The sequence below is a fragment of the Carcharodon carcharias genome, chromosome 17 (genome assembly GCF_017639515.1).
Source record: "Carcharodon carcharias isolate sCarCar2 chromosome 17, sCarCar2.pri, whole genome shotgun sequence".
NCBI lineage: Eukaryota > Metazoa > Chordata > Chondrichthyes > Lamniformes > Lamnidae > Carcharodon > Carcharodon carcharias.
This window is the reverse complement of record NC_054483.1, coordinates 80,975,771-80,994,808: the sequence shown is the minus strand read 5'-3', so window position 1 is coordinate 80,994,808 and position 19,038 is coordinate 80,975,771. Positions and strand designations below refer to the sequence as shown.

At 41.9% G+C, this 19,038-nt stretch overlaps 2 protein-coding genes across 6 annotated transcripts in view; one reads left to right on the top strand and one right to left on the bottom strand.

The window, feature by feature from the left end:
* abraxas2 (abraxas 2, BRISC complex subunit) overlaps positions 1-10,446 on the bottom strand; it is a 36,550-nt gene extending 26,104 nt beyond the window's left edge. The window contains exons 1-2 of the mRNA XM_041209926.1: positions 10,338-10,446; positions 8,951-9,041 (exon numbers count right to left, since the gene is read on the bottom strand). Of these exons, the coding sequence (XP_041065860.1) occupies positions 8,951-9,041; positions 10,338-10,409 (163 nt within the window). The 5' untranslated portion in view covers positions 10,410-10,446. The remainder of the gene's footprint in view (positions 1-8,950; positions 9,042-10,337) is intronic.
* Positions 10,447-12,596: 2,150 nt separating this feature from the next.
* eef1akmt2 (EEF1A lysine methyltransferase 2) overlaps positions 12,597-19,038 on the top strand; it is a 52,991-nt gene continuing 46,549 nt past the window's right edge. For 3 of the 5 annotated variants that reach the window (XR_005945676.1, XR_005945675.1, XM_041209932.1), the window contains exon 1: positions 12,597-12,726. Coding sequence is in view for 3 of the 5 variants with exons in the window: in XM_041209932.1 (XP_041065866.1) it covers positions 12,614-12,726 (113 nt within the window). In the remaining 2 variants the exon portion in view is untranslated. Of the gene's footprint in view, positions 12,727-12,879; positions 13,374-19,038 lie in introns of all 5 variants that reach the window. The other 2 variants (XM_041209934.1, XM_041209933.1) reach the window with 1 other exon arrangement.

Genomic DNA, 19,038 nt, shown 5'->3' with positions numbered 1-19,038 from the left:
TATGGAGATTTTGGCATCAAGTAGCTGTCATAGACAGACTTTTCCCAGTTGAAGTAAACCTGGCATGAAATGATGTTTCACTTGCATGAATCCTTGTATCTTGGTTTTGGCCATCCAACAGGTCTACTGGCACCATCAAGCTCTCCATAGTGTGTTTTTTGGTCGATGACCATCATCCACCCTAATGACATGGCCTAACCATTGTGGTCTACCAGTTTATATGCTACATTTTAGATAGTATCTATCCCAATGCATGGAAAAAGTACGCATTACCCAATACATCTATTTACTCAATTCTGAATTACTAATATTATGCACTGTATATCAAGGCAGAAAGCACTCCCGCAATTTCAGGCACTTTCCAGATACTAGGGTGCTGTTTGGGCCAAAGAAGAGACAAACATCAAGGTGTTTACCACAGAAAATGACAACCTAGAATAGAAAAGGAAGTTTCTTTAGGCTACTCATATGTACCACCTAGTGGTCAACATCAGGGCAAGTTTGCAATCAGTGCTGCGGTGGGAGAAAAATTAGAACTCAAAGTTAAGTAAAAACCAAGACATTAAAAGATAAATAAAATACAATAATTGGTAAAAACATCCTTAATAGATAAATCCTTTAAAAACCTTCTAATTCTAGTTTTTAATTACTAATTTTGTCCAAAACAAAGACTCCTTCATTGATACGAATGAATGAAATATGGCAGTGAATATATTAAACGAACAGCAAGTTCTAAAATATTCATTAATTATCTAAGGATAAATTAATTGGTATTGCCCCATATATTACATTATCCCATATCTTACATTAGTCTTTAGAAACCAAGTTATTTCTGCTCAGTCTCCCAATAGACTTAAGCTAATTTACTACTAGTCAATGACGTTTTATAATCTTACAAGCCTTAAGAGCATTAAAATGCTTATTCCTCACTAGCTGGTTTAGAAAACAGCATTGACCCAGTTCTGCAAACAGAATGCTCTTCAGGCCTATGGATCAACCAATGGTCAGTTTTGCAAATTAACACTTTTAGTTACTCTGTCATGTTTAGAGATTCTAACTATGCCAACACAGGATTTTGACGCTTTAGAAAATGCTATTAAATTAAATGTACCTTAATGAGTTCAATTCGCTGAACAGCAGAACTCAAAAATGTAGGTGAGGATCCAAATTAAGCATCTGAAACAGAATATTTTAGAAAATGGGCGTTCGTGGAAAGGACCCCAGTTAAAATCCACAACTATTGTCACTAAGATAGCCCCTTCATTTGAGCACAGTATTGGAGTACCTGCTGAGAATACATTTTCTGGAAGCAGATAGTTGGTTTGGTTGATATGCCTACTGGCAAATTCCTGAAATCCAGCCTCATGAGAGAAAACTCATTCATATTCACAGCAGATGGTGAAATTTGAATTCAATAAAAATCTGGAATTAAGTCTACTGATGCCCATGAAACCATTGTTGATTGTTGTAAAAATCCATCTGGGTCACTAATGTCCTTTAGAGAAGGAAATCTGTTGTCATTAACTAGTCTGGCCTACACATGACTCCAGACCCACGTTACAGCAATGTGGTTGACTCTTAAATGCCCTCTGAAATGGCCTCGCAAGCCACTCAGTTGTAATAAACCTGTACAAAGTTACTAAAGTGGAATTAAACCAGATGGACCACCCGGCATCGACCTAAGCACCGGAAACAACAACGGCAATCGCAGTCCTGTCCACCCTGCAGAGTTCTCCTTACTAATATCTGGGGGCAATCTACAAAATTGGGAGTGCTGTCTCACAGATTAGTCAAGCAACAGCCTGACACAGGTATGATTCTGTGAGGATGACTTACAGATAACGTCCCAGACACCACCATCACCAGCCATAGGTATGTCCTGTCTCACCAGCAGGATAGACCCAGCAGAGGTGGTGGCACAGTGGTATGCAAATTGGGAAGGAGCTGCCCTGGGAGTCCTCAACATCGTCTCTGGACCCCATGAAGTCTCATGGAATCAGGTCAAACATGGGCAAGGAAATCTCCTGCTGATTACCACATATCGCCCTCCTTCAGCTGATGAATCAGTACTCCTCCTCACTTGGAGGAAGCACTGAGAGTGGCAAAGGCTCAGAATGTACTGGGTGGGGGACTTCAATGTCCAGCACCAAGAGTGGCTCGGTAGCACCACTGCTGACCAAGCCCTAATTGACATAGCTGCTAGGCTGGGTCTGTGGCAGATGGTGAGGGAACCAACAAGGGGGAAAAAACATACTTGACCTCATCCTCACTAACCTGCCTGCCACAGATGCATCTGTCCATGACAGTATTGGCAGCAGTGACCACCGCACAGCCATTGTGGAGATGAAGTCCCAACTTCACATTGAGGATACCCACCATGTTGTGTGGCATTACCACCGCGCTAAATGGTTAGATTTCAAATAAATACAGCAACTCAAGACTGGCATCCATGACGCACTGTGGGCCATCAGCAGCAGGATTGTACTTGAACACAATCTGCAATCTCATGGCCCAGCATATCCCCCACTCTGCCATTACCATCAAGCCTGGTTCAATAAAGAGTGCAGTGCCAGGAGTAGCACCAGTCATACCCAAAAATGAGATGTCAACCTGTTGAAGCTATAACACAGGGCTACTTGCATGCCAAACAGCATAAGCAGCATGTGATAGACAGAGCTAAGTGATCCCACAACCAACGGATCAGATCTAAGCTCTGCAGTCTTGCCACATCCAGTCATGAAGGGTGGTGGACAATTAAACAACTCACTGGAAGAGGAGGCTCCACACACATCCCCATCCTCTATGATGGAGGAGCCCAGCACACCATGCAAAAGATAAGGCTGAAGCATTCGCAACAATCTTAAGCCAGAAGTGTTGAGTGGATGATCCATCTCGGCCTCCTCTGGAGGTCCACAGCATTACAGATGCCAGTCTTCAGCCAATTCGATTCAGTCCATGTGGTATCAAGAAACGGCTGAAGGCATTGATACTGCTATGGGCCCTGACAATATTCAGGCAATAGTACTGAAGACTTGTGCTCCAGAACTTGACCCTAGCCAAGCTGTTCCAGTACAGCTACAACACTGGTATCTACCCGGCTATGTGGAAAATTGCCCAGGTATGTCCTGTACACAAAAAGCAGGACAAATCCAACCCAGCCAATTACCATCCCATCAGTCTACTCTCCATCATCAGTAAAGTAATGGAAGGATCATCAACAGTGCTATCAAGCGGCACTTGCTTAGCAATAACCTGCTCACTGATGTCCAGTTTGGGTTCCGCCAGGGCCATTCAGCTCCTGACCTCAAAACAGCCTTGGTTCAAACATGGCAAAAGAACTGGACTCGCAAGGTGAGGTGAGAGTGACTGCCCTTGACATCAAGGCAGCATTTGACCAAGTGTGGCGTCAAGGAGCCCCAGCAAAACTGGAGTCAATGGGAATCAGGGGGAAAACTTTCTGCTGGTAGGAGTCATACCTAGCACAAAGGAAGATGGTCGTGGCTGTTGAAGGTCAGTCACCTCAGCTCCAGGACATCACTCCAGGAGTTCCTCAGGGTAGTGTCCTCTGCCCAACCATCTTCAGCTGCTTCATCAATAACCTCCCTTCCATCATAAGGTCAGAAGTGGGGAAGTTCGCTAATGATTGCACAATGTTCAGCACCATTCATGACTCCTCAGATTCTGAAGCAGTCCATGTCCAAATGCAGCAAGACCTGGACAATATCCAGGCTTGCGCTGACATTCACGCCACACAAGTGTCAGGCAATGACCATCTAGAACAAGAGAGAATCCAACTGTCGCCCCTTGATATTCAATGGCATTACCATCACTGAATCCTCCACTATCAACAGCCTGGCCAGGGGGTGGGGGTGTTACCATTGACCAAAAACTGAACTGGACTAGCCATATAAATGCTGTGGCTACAACAGCAGGTCACAGGCTAAGAATTGTGCGACGAGTAACTCACCTCCTGACTTCCCAAAGCCTGCCCACCATCTACAAGGCACAAGTCAGGAGTGTGATGGAATACTCCCCACTTGACTGCATAAATGCAGCTCCCACAGCACTGAAGAAGCTGGACACCGCCCAGGACAAAGCAGACCGCTTGATTGGCACCATATCCACAAACATTCACTGTCTCCACTACTGATGCATAGTAGCAGCCGTGTGTATCATCTACAAGATGCACTGCAGAAATTCAACAAGGCTCCTTCAACAGCACCTTCCAAACCCATGACCACTACCATCTAGAAAGACAAGGGCAGCAGATACATGGGAACACCATCACCTGGAAGTTCCCCTCCAAGTCACTCACCATCCTGACTTGGAAACGTATCGCCTTTCCTTCACTGTCACTGGGTCAAAATCCTGGAATTCCCTTCCTAACAGCTCTATGAGTGTATCTACACCACATAGATTGCAGCAGGTCAAGGCAGCTCACCACCACCTTCTCAAGGGCAACCAGAGATGGGCAATAAATGCTGGCCAAGCCAGCAAAGCCCACATCCCGTGAATGAATTAAAAAAAAATCAAAACCAGGACTAGTCAGAACAAGAAAATTGTTCAGTAAAATGTTTAGTTACCCAATAAATTCACAAGGAGCAGTTTGTACTTAAGTGAATTTAACTATTACTTTACAGACAAGTGCATGTACAGTTATGCAGTTTATCAATTTGTATTTGACCGCATCTGGCTGGAGTGCGTGCAATCCATCTACTGAAATGTGAAATATCTAATATCCGATTCAGATGACAATAAGTATTGTTGTTACTCCCTAACTTTCACTATTGAATGATTAGTTATTTGGCACTATAGACACATAGCTCATCGCAAGATGCAGGGATCGTTTGCGGCCTGACTAGCACCACTGAACCCAAGAAAATATCTAAGGCAGACTCAAAATTTGTAAATTAAATTGATGAAATGTATTAGACAGTGTGCTAGTTGGATCCAGCAATATGATGCTATCAAAAAGAACTGACGGCTAATCACCATTGGATCATCAGATAAAATTACATAACTGTGGGTTAAATGACTCTGCCTTTGAAACCTTTAGATACCTTGATCACCGAGAGGCCTGAAGCCAAAGGTCCCATTCTATCTCCATTCAGCTTCATTTTTATATTCCCCCTCACCCTCTCAGTTTTTGTTTGCCACTTTCAGTGTTATTAAGTTACAAAGAAATAGTACAATAAGGCAAGCAAATACAGGACTTAGCAAGGAATTGCAACTATCTAAAGGGACAGTGCATTGCCTGAACATGATCTCTTAACATGCCCATTTTATATAACATTAATTTAAATGTATCTTTGGTCTTATTGATATGTGTTACACTATGATCATTTCTGTATTTCTGGGCAATGTTAATTTAAAGCACTGATGCACTTATGAACAAACCCTTAATCTTCTACAGAATATACATAACAATTGAATTATTTTTTTCACATCACAGGCAAAACAGTTTTAATAAACTCTAAGCTGCACTGCCTAATTCCTCCATTTTCATGGACCAGTGTGAATTGCTCCTGAGTCCACATTATTTCCACATGTTTGTGTATTTATATGTTGCTTATTACACCAAACTCCTGGAAATAATGAAAGGCTTTAAATTTCACATTATTCAGTACACTAGCAGATTTCCCAATGTGTTGCTCACTGTAGCTTGGATGTTGCACTGCTTTATAAGTAGATGCAAGAGACATTTAACTATGGTGCCGGCTGCCTGCTCAAGTGGAAGACAATCAACATCTTGGGGGTTACCACTGATTAGAAACTGAACTGGACCAGTCATAAATACTGCAGCTACAACAGCAGGTCAGAGGCTGAGAACTCCACAGTGTGTATCTCACCTTCTGACTCCCAACGCCTGTCCATCATCTACATGGCACAAGTCAGGAGTGTGACGAATACTCTCCTGGATGAGTGCAGCTCCCACAACACTCGAAACTGGACACCATCCATGGCAAAGCAGCCTGTTTGACTGGCACCCCCACCACCTTAAACATTGACTCCCTTCACCACCAATGCACAGTGGTAGTAGTGTGCAACTGCACAAGACGTACTGCAGCAACTCGCTAAGCTTCTTTCAACAGCACTTTCCAAATCTGCGACTTCTACCCTTGAGAAAAACAAGGGCAACGGACGAACGGGATCATCCTCTGAAAGCTCCCCTCCAATTCACACATCATCCTGACTTGGATCTATACCACCATTCCTTCGTCATACCAGGGTCAAAATGCTGCAACTCCCTCCCTAACAGTACCTCAGGTATACCGACATCACATGGATTGCAGTGGTTGAAGAAAGCTGCACACCATCATCTTCTATAGGAAAGTGAAATAAATACAGACCTTGCCTGCAAAACTCATATCTCAGGAGTGAATTTAATAAAAAGTAAAAGGCCAGATAGCACTACTAAAAGAATAGCAAGGGAGCTCACCAATGTTCTGCCCAATATTTATTTTTCAACTAACCCTAAAAGAGAATGTCTGATCATTTATCTCACTGCTGTTTGTGAAACTGTTTAAGACACAGATTGGATATAGTGTTTGTCTGCAAAGCAGTGGTAACTATATTGCAGAAGTTATTACTTTGTTGTAAAGCACTTTGAGGTATCATGGGAAATTAGGAGGTGCTAGATAAACGTAAGTTGTTTCTTCCAATTTTTTGTACGTAACAGAAGTAGCATTGGCACATCTGAGGATGATAATGGTGTAATATAAATACATTTTTCTTTCAATGAACATCCATAAAGTTCAGCACTTTGCTGCACATGCAAGTGTTGCCTTCTGCTTGCATGTACAAAATTAGCTATCATATTAATATCAACTTAGTTGTGCAGCCTTGATAAATGTACTATTGATGTCAAACCTATAACAGTTTATATTCAATATGATCAACGCCATCTGTATTAACTTATTATGCTGACTCAGCTCCCATAACAGCAATTTACTTTTGAAGTTTTCAGTTCATTTCTCAAAGAGACAAGGTAGGACTAAATTTCCCATGATAAATTTAAGTCTTGCCTTAGGTATTCTCTTCTGTGTAGTGGTACTAGTTACTCCCACAAGGCGGTGGGACCGCTCATGTTTTGGTACCACCCAATATTTAATTATACAACAGTGTTACACAAGAGTACAATAATTGGTCTTCTACATTCTGGGCTGAATATTTGCATCCTTTACATGTGCAACTCCAAGTTCATCTAGACTGACGAAGAAAACTGGGTAAGACAAGGCCAACACAAAATTCGTTTTGTTTTTTTTTTGCACACTCATTTCATTCAATTAAATTAGAACAAATTACTCCTTCCCACATTGGATCATTTTGTTCAACTTATTGAATACTCACCAGCATTCTATCCTTGTGACTCTAATTAAAACCTGCCCTAGCAATCTTCTGTTCATAACCTGTCTGTGGATGTTTATGTCCCTATTTTTATCTCAATGTTCACAGCCACAGGGGAGTGTTTATGTTAAAACAAGCCCAGTCAAGCATCTGGAACCAGGACCTCCAACACAATGGATGCAAGACATTTATCAATTATATAGACTGGCTAACAAATTACTACTGCTTTCAGTCTTTATGGAAATAATTTAAATGGCCAGCTCATTGGAATTTGAAACTTTTGCTTTTTGAAAAAACCAAAACTTCTGCAAAAATATTTTACTCCAATAACTCAATTAAATGCAACTCTTGCCCAAAAGCGTCCTGTGCAAAAGTGGCCAACATTCCACAGCACAATACTTCCCTTTAAATCAATGCTTGAAAATATTAATTGCAGAAAATCCTTAAAGGCATTTAGAATTACTTTTTGGTTAAATTGGTCACCGTTCATTAATCACAATGAAGGGGTGTGAAAAGAACCTTTTCCTACTATTTCTTCAGCAGTCCCTTTAAGCATGCATGGTACATACCCCAGCTAGTTTTCCCACACATTTTGCAGCAGGAAGCTTAAAAGGCACAGGACCCTTCTTTGCTTATTTAAATTAAACTAGGTCAAACCTATATAAAATATAAAACATGGAATGAGTTGACACCCCTGTATTAGAAATCAGAAGGCTCCAACAGATGTTAACTCAAGGAATTCAAAAGATCAAGGAAGAAAAAAAAAATACACTGTGTTGCATCAGTGAGCTTCAGTCAACGTATTACACTACTAGCAGTGACGCGGTTTTAATTTTTGTATTCTTTTGCACTACATCTTCCACTAATTTGATGATTATAGATCAAAACAAAGAAAAATTTGTAACAAAATAAACGGATTGAAAAAGTGTTCACAGGAAATCTAAAACACAGATCCCAAAAGATCATTGGAGATTTATTCAGCTGTATTAATACAAACTTGAACATTGCAACAAAAGCACCTCAGACAATGTCATCTACAAGCACATCCTAATTATCGGCATCTCACAGCATCCATGATTTTCTCCCACGCCTCTTGGATAGATTCAGTTAACTTATTCTCAGACAAACAATACAAGTCTCACACTTCAGCCATCATGTAATTGTTCCCAAGCTAACAACTTAAGCATCACATTTACTTCTGGTATATTCTAAACAAATAAGAACTGTTTTGTTGCAATGGAAAATTATAATATTGTTAAAACCAGATTTGTTTACTTGCACATAATCTGATATTTTAATCCTTTGTTCTTCCTTCCCCTCCAATTTTTAAAGTCCAATATAATGCATCGCAAGTTGTGCGGAAACAAAGGTTATAACTTTTCAGGAGGCCTGCGCAGAAGCCGAAATTAAAATAGAAGTCATCCTTACCTTTTGATCAGAAAAAATAAATTATTCTGATTATTTTCATCATTTTACACCAGCAATGCCAAAATCAACAGAAAAATATTTTACCCCAAGTTAATAACTTTCAGCATGGATCGAATTGAATTGCAAACCTCTTGCCACCCACTCTGACAATCACACACAAGATTAGTAGACTTACCTATTACTTGCAGTAGCTCGGTGTTGCTGATCTGTGAATCACTAATGCTGAAAGTCTCGAGTTGTTTTACATCTCCCAAAAGAAAGCCTTCCTGTAGTGAAAAACAAGTTAAATTACAACAAAAAAAATGCAAAATAAAACTCAATAAATATGAGAAACAGGCAGAAATAATAAAAATTAAATCAAGTTATTTCACTGCAATTAAAGCTACTTCACTCACTCCAACTTTTGCAGCAAAGTTAACAATAACAAAACTACTCCACTGAAACGAAACAAAAAACTGCGGATGCTGGAAATCCAGAACAAAAACAGAATTACCTGGAAAAACTCAGCAGGTCTGGCAGCATCGGCGGAGAAGAAAGGAGTTGACGTTTCGAGTCCTCATGACCCTTCAGCAGAACTGAAGGGTCAGGAGGTCTCGAAACGTCAACTCTTCTTCTCCGCCGATGCTGCCAGACCTGCTGAGTTTTTCCAGGTAATTCTGTTTTTACTCCACTGATAAGATCTGTGAAAGCATTGTCAGTCGAGTTGTTTGAAGACCATCAAGTCAATTTCTGACAAGCAGCTAAGTATAATTTGCTTGCGAACGTTTTAATACTAGACTTGATCACCAGAAACAAACCGGAAACTCAAATGTCACCTGTCTGGCTGACCAAATTCTAGACGATTTTAAGACACACCAAAGTTTGCAAAGACAATTCTACAGCAACGATTTTTACATCAAAGAAACTGGGTTCTGACAAAGGTCATTGACCTGAACCATTAACTCTTTCTCTCTTCACAGATGCTGCCGGACCTACTGAATATTTCCAATAACTTTTCTTTTTATTCAAGAAAACAGGGCTGGTCCATCAAAAAAATGATACAGCAAAAAATATTTTCCATAAGTTCTATAAAGGAAAGCCTCAACATTGCGCATTTGCTGCCCTCAAAACTTTACAACCGTTTTCCACTTTCGTTGAAGAAAACATTCGGAGAAACACATTTTAACGAAAAAGAAAAATCCTGCAGAAAGTGGGCACATCGAGGCAAGCGAAATGTATTCGCTTCAAGGCTGCAGTGACTCCCAAACCAGGCTCACTCCGCCGAGCCCGGGTGCAAAATGTACCGTTTTGTAACCGATTTCCGCGGTGACCTTTCGCCGGGGACAAAGCAGCTGCTGCCCAGTCAGAAGCCCTCAGGCGCTCGGGTCTTACGGCCTCACGGATTTAATTCTTGAACGAACCCTCCTGCGAGGAAAGGCCGGGCTCCGGGCGACAGGAGCCGCAGACTCGGCCTCTCTCTTCAACCGAACCGAAAAAACCCCACTCCTAACGAGCTGGCGGCATCTGAGCGCTCGGCTGGGCCGCGGGGAAGCCGGGCCGGAGGCGAAGGTGCTGCTACTTACATGGTCCGAAGGGCTGTTGGCGTGATGATAAACTAAAGAACTGAAAGTATAGCCCGAGACGGAGGCAGCCATCTTTTTTCCAACCTTCCCACCCACACACCCCTGCGGCACGGACACTTCCGGTCCACGCACAGACCGCTAAAAACGTCCTACATCCGCCCCGCACTCTCCCAACTTCCGCCCCACCCGTCCGCCCATTGCTCTTTATATAGACTGGGTCTCATGTACAGCACAGCCGCTAAACCAAGAACCCTTTTAAGGAGTAACATTTTTTTGCCCTCTGAGAAAGTTGGCCAATCTGTGACCTGATTATAAATCTTTAAACTGTTCCCCATTGCTACCTCTTATACCTTGTCTGTTAGACATTCTCCTCATGCTGCTGACATTTATGTATCATTGCTACCTAGCAGAGGATGCAGGTGCCAGCAATGGGGCCAAAAGTCTGGATTCAAGTGGAATGGGGCCAGTTGTTCGGTTTTCAACAAAGTGCCACTTTGGATGGCCCCCATCTTTTTGACATGGTGTTAATGTCCGTTATAAAATTTCTGCACTATTTGTGTGCCTGGTCCCACAACATGAAAAGCTGGAATAAAAACAGTAAATGCTAGGAATACTCAGCAGGGCAGGCAGCATCTGTGGAGAGAAACAACGTTAAAATTTCAGGTCAACTCGTGTGTTTTTTGAACATTTTAGCCCAGTCCTCCTGTTTAATTGATGAGGAGGGAAACAAGGTGCCAGGTCTAACCTGGGACAGGTTGCAGCTGAGATTTGGCAGATTGTTAGGTATGAGCCCTCAATAACTGGTGTGATGTCATGTGTTTTTCACATTTTGACCTTGATGAGATATAGTTTCAAACTCTAACAAAATGTAATATTTTTTTGCCCAGGATTTAGTTGAGCTGTCCACTATGCATATGGAGTCCAATGAAAGTACTTTCTCTTCCTTACCAGCCTATTTTATTTGGATTTGAGAAGCTGATAACATAACTTTTAAATGTTTGAAATTCTCCTTTGAAAGTTCTTAAGATTATATTTTGCTTATCATGTGGAACAATATACTATGTCAATAAAGGAATGTTATGATGTAAATACATATTTTCCATGCTGTAAGCTTCTGAACATCACTCAAGGAAACATGCCGGGGTACAGTAGGATTGTGGCTTTCTTATTGGATTAGTAACGCAGAGACCAGGACTAATGATCCAGGATGTGTTCAAATTCCACCAATGGCAGCTGGGAAATTTAAAGTCAATTAATCAAATGCATCTGCAATAATAAAAGCTAATATCAGCTAGTATCATGAAGCTACTGGATTGTCATTAAAACACTCCTGGTTCACGATTGTCCTTTGGAAAGGACATCTGCCATCCTTAATTGGTCTGGCCTGCATGTGACTCACACAATTACAGCAATGTGGCTTACACTTAACTGCTGTTTGCAGTTTTCTAACAAGTTAGTGTCTACCATTTGCAAGATGCACTGCAGCAACTTACCAAAGCTCCTTTGACAGCACCATTCAAACTCACAACCTCAATCACCTAGAAAAACAAGGGTAGCAGGTATGTGGGAACAACACCCGTTGCAAATTCCCCTCGAAGACACATATCATTCTGACTTGGGACCATATCATTGTTCTTTCACTGTTACCAAGTCAAAATCCTGAAATGCCTTTCCTAACCACAGTGTTTGCACCTATGCCAGATGGATTGGAGCGGTTCAAGAAGGCATCTGACCACTGCCTCTCAAGGACAATAATAGATGGCCTTGCCAGTGATGCTCAATTCCCATGAATATATAGTTGTATTCAAAAAGGTAGCTCACAGCTTCTCAAGGACATTTTGGGTTGGGCAATAAATGCTGGCCTTTCCAATGACACCCACATCCCGTGAATGAATCAAGTAAAGGGAAGGAGAGAGAATTTTAGTTCACCTCCACTGAGGTGGTTCAACTGAGGAAACAGAATTGCCACCGCCCTCTCCACAGTTCTCAGGCATCTTTACCAGTCCAAAATTAAAATTAGAAGATGACTCCCTGCTTCTAGAGTTCTGAATAGGCTAATCATAAACAAGACAAACCGAATAGATTCGCCATTCATTTTAATAATTCTGGATTAGGTGGTGCTTGATTAAAGATCCGAAACCCAAACTTCTGACGTTTCATAGAGAGAGCTTAATTTTTGCCAGTATCAAATATGGAAGCCGCCTGGTGCGTCACATTCAATACTCACTGCCGGCACTTCTCTGCCTTGATCAACCAGACTTCCTGGGTCAACAGCGATGGAAGATATTGGGTATCCACATGGCTGCGAGAGGCAGGAGAAAGCAGTCGCTCAGAGCCAATCCTCATCCAATGATGAATTTCAGCCTTCTAAATTAGGAACTAAAGAATAGTATGTGCTTTTGATACTTTGCTCATTATTATTAAGTTGCATTTGAGTTGTGAAGTCACGGACTGCGTTTTACAGCTGATCCAGTGCAATGATAAGTGATTGTTGAAATTTCATGAAATGTGTTTACTAACATGACTGTCACTGACATTACAGAATGATCCATGTGACTCCAGTCCTACCCTTCTCAGCTGACTCGTAATGCCCCGCTCTCTGAAATGGCAGAGCAAGCCGCCGAGTAAATAACCTTGGCCTGTTTCAGGAACAAGGCGAATATCGGATAAAGCACTCGGCAATTACCCAGTCAGGACCAAATGTGGGGAACTTCAGCCCAGCTGACACTGTAAAGTGCTCTTCTCTGGGTACTGGAGAGTTATGCCACAGACTAGTCAAGCAACAGCCTTCACAATCTGCAACACCCCATTGTCAGGATGTACCAGCTGGAGGTGGGAGCACAGTGATCTGGTATTGAATTGGATGACCCATTGACTCCAGATCCCATGAAACCTTACAGCTTCAGGTCAACAACTTTAGCACCTTTAATGGAATGAAACATCCCAAGTTGCTTCACAGGAGCGGTTTAAAACAAACTATGACACCAAGCAACATCAAGAGTTATTAGCTCAGATGTCCAAAGCTTTGTCAAAGAGGTAGGTTTTAAGGAGAACTTAAAAGAAGAAAGTGAAGTAGAGAGGCAGAGAGGTGTATGGAGGTGATTTTCCAGAGCTTTGAACGAGGTAACTGGAGGCATAGCCAACAAGGTGGAGTGATTAAAATTGGGAATGTTCAAGAGGCCAGAATTAGAGGAGCACAGATATTTTGGAGAGTTATGGAGCTGGTGGAGGTTAAGCAATAGGGTGAGGGCGAGGCCATGGAGGGATTTGAAAACAAGGATGACAATTTTAAAATCAAGATGTTGCTTGACTAGGAGCCAATGTGGGTCAGTGAGCACAGGGGTTATAGGGGAATGGGACTTGATTTAAGACATGAGCAGCAGAGTTTTGGATGACCTCAAGTTTAGAATGTGGGAGACCAGTCAGGGGTGTGACCCAGAAGTCACAAAGGCATGAATGAGGGTTTCAGTAACAGATGGGCTGAGACAAGGGCACTTGCTTAGAATCATTATTAAGGAGGTGTTAACAAGGCATTGAGAAAAGCATAATATGATCATGTGGAGTCAGCATGGTTTTACGGAAGAGCAATCATGTTTGACAAATTGATTCAAGGTTTTTTTGAGAATGCAACTACCAGGGTAGTGGGGAACCAGTGAATGTCGTATATTTGGATTTCCAAAAGACACTCGATAAGGTGCCACATAAAAAAGTTATTATTATAAGATAAGGGCTCATGAAGTTGGGGCAATATATTGGAATGAATAAAGAAATCAGAAAGTAGGGTTAAACAGGTTTTTTTCAAGTTGGGAGGCAATAAATAGGATGGATCAGTGCTGGGGCCTTAGCTATTTACAATAATGACTTAGGTGAAAGTACCAAGAGTATCCATGTTTGCTTATAAAAAGTTGGGTGGGAAAGTAAGCTGTGAGGAGGACACCAAGAGGCTGCAATGGGATATAGGTAGGTTAAGTGAATAGGCAAGAAGGTGGCAGATACATTATAATGTGGGGAAATGTGAGGTTATTCACTTTGGTAGATAGAATAGAAAATCAGAATATTTTTTAAATGATAAACTTTTGAATGTTGGTGTTCACTCAAATCTCTCTGTCCTCATATAAGAAACACAGGAAGTTGGCATGTATGTATAGCAAGCAATTAGGGAAGCAAATGGCTTGTGGGCTTTTTTGCAAGGAGGTTGGAGTCCCAGAGTAACAAAGTCTTATTATAATTGTATAGGGTATTGGTGAGACCACACCTGGAGCACTATGCACAGTTTGGTCTCCTTATCTAACATAGGATATACTTGCTTTGGAGACAGCAAAGTGAAGGTTCACTAGCTTGATTCCGGAGATAGAGGGTTGTCCTATGATGAGAGGTTGAGTAGAATAGGCCTAGACCCTCTGGAGTTTAGAATATTGAGGTGAACTCATTGAAACATGTAAGATTCTGAGAGGGCTTGACAGGGTAGATGCTGAGAAGTTGTTTTCCTTGGTTGGAGAGTCTAGAGCTAGGGACGGTTGTCTCAGGATAAGGCCAATTAATTAAGATTGAGATAAGAAGGAGTCTTTTCAGTGAGGACTGTGAATCTTTGGAATTCTCTATGCAAAACGCTGTGGATACTCAGTCATTGAGTAATTTTAAGGCTGGAAGCAATAGATTTTTGAACCCTAAGGGAATCAATGGAAAATGAGGTAAAGCACGAAAATGGAATGGAGGTCAAAGATCAGCAATGATCCTATTTCTTATGTCCTTATCTATACCTAATGCCAATATTGTAGGATTGACCATCACACAGCCCTAATGGAGACAAAATCTTGTCTTCACACTATGGATACCCTCCTTCATGTTATGTGGAACAACTTCTTCTTGAGCTCTCTGTGGTCTGACCCACAGTGTTCCGATTTCAATCACAGGTACAGCAAGGAGATGGGTCCCAAAACCACACCAACTGGAATGGGGATCGAACCCCGTGCCATTGGCATCAATCTAATGGTGTGGAACTACCACTGTGCTAAATGGGATAGATTCAGAACAGACTCAGCAGCTCAGAACTGGACATTTATGAAGCGCTGTGGGCCATCAACAGAAGCATAGTTGTATTCAGGTACAATCTGTAACCTCATGGCATATCCCCCTCTCTAGTATTACCATCAAGACAGGGGATCAATCCTTGTTCAATGAGGAGTGCAGGTGCAGCATGAAGCATAGCTAAAAATGAGGTGCTAACCTGGTGAAGTTACAACAGAAGACTACTTAAATGCTCAGCAGCAGAAGCAGCGTGCAATGGACAAAGCTAAGAAATCCCACAATCAGTAAAGCAGATTGTGAATGGTGGTGAACCATTAAACAACTTACTGGAGGAGGAAGTTCCACAAATGTCCCCATATAAAATGATGGGAGAGCGCAGCACATCAGTGCAAATGGAAAGGCAACCATTTTCAGCCATAAGTTCCGAGTGAATGATCCATTTCGGTCTCCTACTGATGTACACAGCATCACAGATGCCATTCTTCAGCCAATTCCATTCACTCTACATGATATCAGGAAATGACTGAAGGCACTGGATACTGCAAAGGCTATGGGCCTGACAACATCCCAGCAATGGTACTGAAAATTTGTGCTTCAGAACTAGCCACGCTCCTAGCCAACTGTTTCAGTACAACTACAGCACTGGCATCTATACGAAAATGTAGAAAATTGCCCAAGTATATCCTGTCCACAAAAAGCAGGACAAATCCAACCTGGCCAATTACCTCCCCATCTGACTACTCTCAATCATCAGCAAAATGATGGAAGGGATCATAGACAGTGCTATCAAGCAGCACTTACTTAGCAATAAACTAGTTATTGATGCTCAGTTTGGGTTCCACTAGAGCCACTCACTCTTGACCTCATTTCAGCCTTTGTCCAAACAGGGACAAAAGAGCTGAACTCGAGGAGAGAGTGACTGGCCTTGACATCATGATTGCCGTTGTTGGAGACCAATCATCTCAGCCCAAGGAAATCGCTGCAGGAGTTCCTTAGTGTAGTGTCCTAGGCCCAACCATCTTCAGCTGCTTCATTAATGACCTTCTCTCCATCATTATGTCAGAAGTATGGATGTTAGTTGATTTTAGCACAGTGTTCAGGACCATTCGTGAATCCTCAGATACTGAAGCAGTATGTATCCATATGCAACAAGACCTGGACACATTCAAATAATTAAAAGCAAAATACTGCAGATGCTGGACATCTGAAACAAAAACAGAAAATGCTGGAAAAACTCAGCAGGTCTAACAGCATCTGTGGAGAGAAAAACAGAGTTAACGTTTCGAGCCCGTATGACTCTTATGAGTCATATGGACTCAAAACATCAACTCTGTTTTTCTCTCCACAGATGCTGTTAGACCTGGACACATTCAAACTTGGGCTGATAAATGGCACGTAATGTTTGCACCACATAAGTACCAGACAATTACCATCTTCAACAAGAGAATCTAACCATCTCCCCTTGACATTCAATGACATTACCACTGCTGAATCCCACACCATCAATATCATGGGGGTTACCATTGACCAGAAACTTAACTGGACTAGCCATATAAATACTGTGGCTACAAGTGCAGGTCAGAGGCTGGGAATTCTGGTGAGTAACTTACCTGGCTCCTAATTAAGTTCCTGGGAAGGTCGTTGATGAAGCATGTGAAGATAGTGGGCATAGGACACTGCCCTGAGGAACTTCTGTAGCATTGTCCTGGGACTTAAATGATTGGTCTCCAACAACCACAACTATCTTCCTTTGTGCTAGATATGAATCAAGCCAGTGGGAGTTTTCCCCACTATTTCCATTGACTTAAATTTTATTTGAGCTCCTTGATGCCACACTTGGTCAAATGTTGAGGTTATGGGCAGCCACTCTCATCTTACCTCTAGAATTCACTTCTTTGGTCCATTTTTGGACCAAGGCTGTAATAAGGTCTGGAGTTGAGTGACCCTGGCAGAACTCAAACTGAACCTTGGGGAGTGCTTGATAACATTGTCAATGACAGTTTCCATTACTTTGCTTATGACTAAGAGTAGACTGATGTGGTGATAATTGGATGGATCAGACTCATCATGCTTTTTGTGGACAGGACATCCCTGGGCAATTTTCCACATTGTCAGGTCAGTGAAAGTTTTGTAGTTGTCTGAAATTGCTTGTCTAGGGGCACAGCCAGTTCTGGAGCACAATACTTCAGTACCATTGCTGGAATGTTGTCAGGGTCCATAGCCTTTGCAGTATCTAGTGCCTTCAACTGTTTCTTGATATCATGTGGAGTGAATGGAATTGGCTGAAGATTGACATCTGTGATGCTGGGATCTTCAGGGGGCCTTGGTGGATCATCCATGGTTGCAAATACTTAAGCCTCGTCTTTCGCACTGATGTGTTGGACTCCACCATCGTAGAGGATGGGGATGTTCTTTGAGCCTCTTCCTCTGGTTAGTTGTTTAATTGTCTCCTGTTGCAAATATCTAGTTCATAATTCATATGATTTAGAATATAACTTTTAGTTTCAGGAAGTAAAGATTTAACTGTAGATAAATGGGGGTATCTGGGTGAGAAACTAGTAAACATAATTATGATGTCAGTGCATCTCAAACAAGTTTCGAATTAATTACACTTAAAAGCTAACCTATATCTGACAGGATCAGAGGGAGAGGTGGAAGCACTTGAACAATGGATGACCTATTGTTAGGCTTGTGGTAGAGCCAGAAGGTCTGCCCTTATTTCAATAAAAGATTTAAATTATGTATGTAATTTCCAGATGAAAGAAAACTGGAAACAGCTTTGTAATCAAGGAGCTTTCTTTGTGGATCCAGGGAGTCTGGAGAAAGGGCAATTACGTCGATTAGCAAAATAAGTTATTCATAAGGGTTGCAGAATCAAAGAATAGCATTGAGGGTAACATAATTTGTTGATGGCTCCTGTTTGCAAACATCCTAAAGCATGCCAAGTTGTCTTAGGGATAGTCTGTGGGAGTTAGGAGTTTCTTTTGCTTAACTTATATGTTTTTTTTCTCACAGAAGGCAGTTGCAGCTAGAATCTTGTGTAGTTTGCAGCTCACTGAGTCAATGGAACCAAAGAGGATGCATGCTAGTAAGGCCTCCACTGAAGCGGAAAAAATACTAACTTTAAAAAATACTAACTGTGTGGATTGTGGATGGGGGCTCGAGCTCAGTTTGGATTTTGTGAAGGGAAAAGCAGCTGGAATATTTGCCTAATATCAAACCAAAGGAAGGAATCTACAGTGGTCCTCACGGAGCCTTGTGGCAAAAAAAACAGTCAACAGGAGGCATCCACAGTCATAAGTCTTTCCTTGGAGAATAGTTGGAATGCTGAGGAGAATTAAAGTGAATTCCTGAGGGCTGAGTCATACCTTTGGGTTGGTCCCTACAGAAGCGAATGAACCTTCACGATTGTTTAAAATATACCAGGGAATTCTTGGGGGCAAATAAAAAGTAGAACTGAGTTCATAGCATAAGTAGTTATAAATCCGGGGTGGCCAAACTACAGTTCGCCAGCTACACACGGATCTTTGATACATAGAGTGCGGATCATTCCTTGTGCTGTGAAACTGGTTAAATCGCACATTGGCTGGAGGTAAATAGCCAGGTGCAGCCTCAGTTTCACAGAAGGAGACAATTGGAGGACAGGCAGCAGCACTGGGAGGAGGGAGGGAGG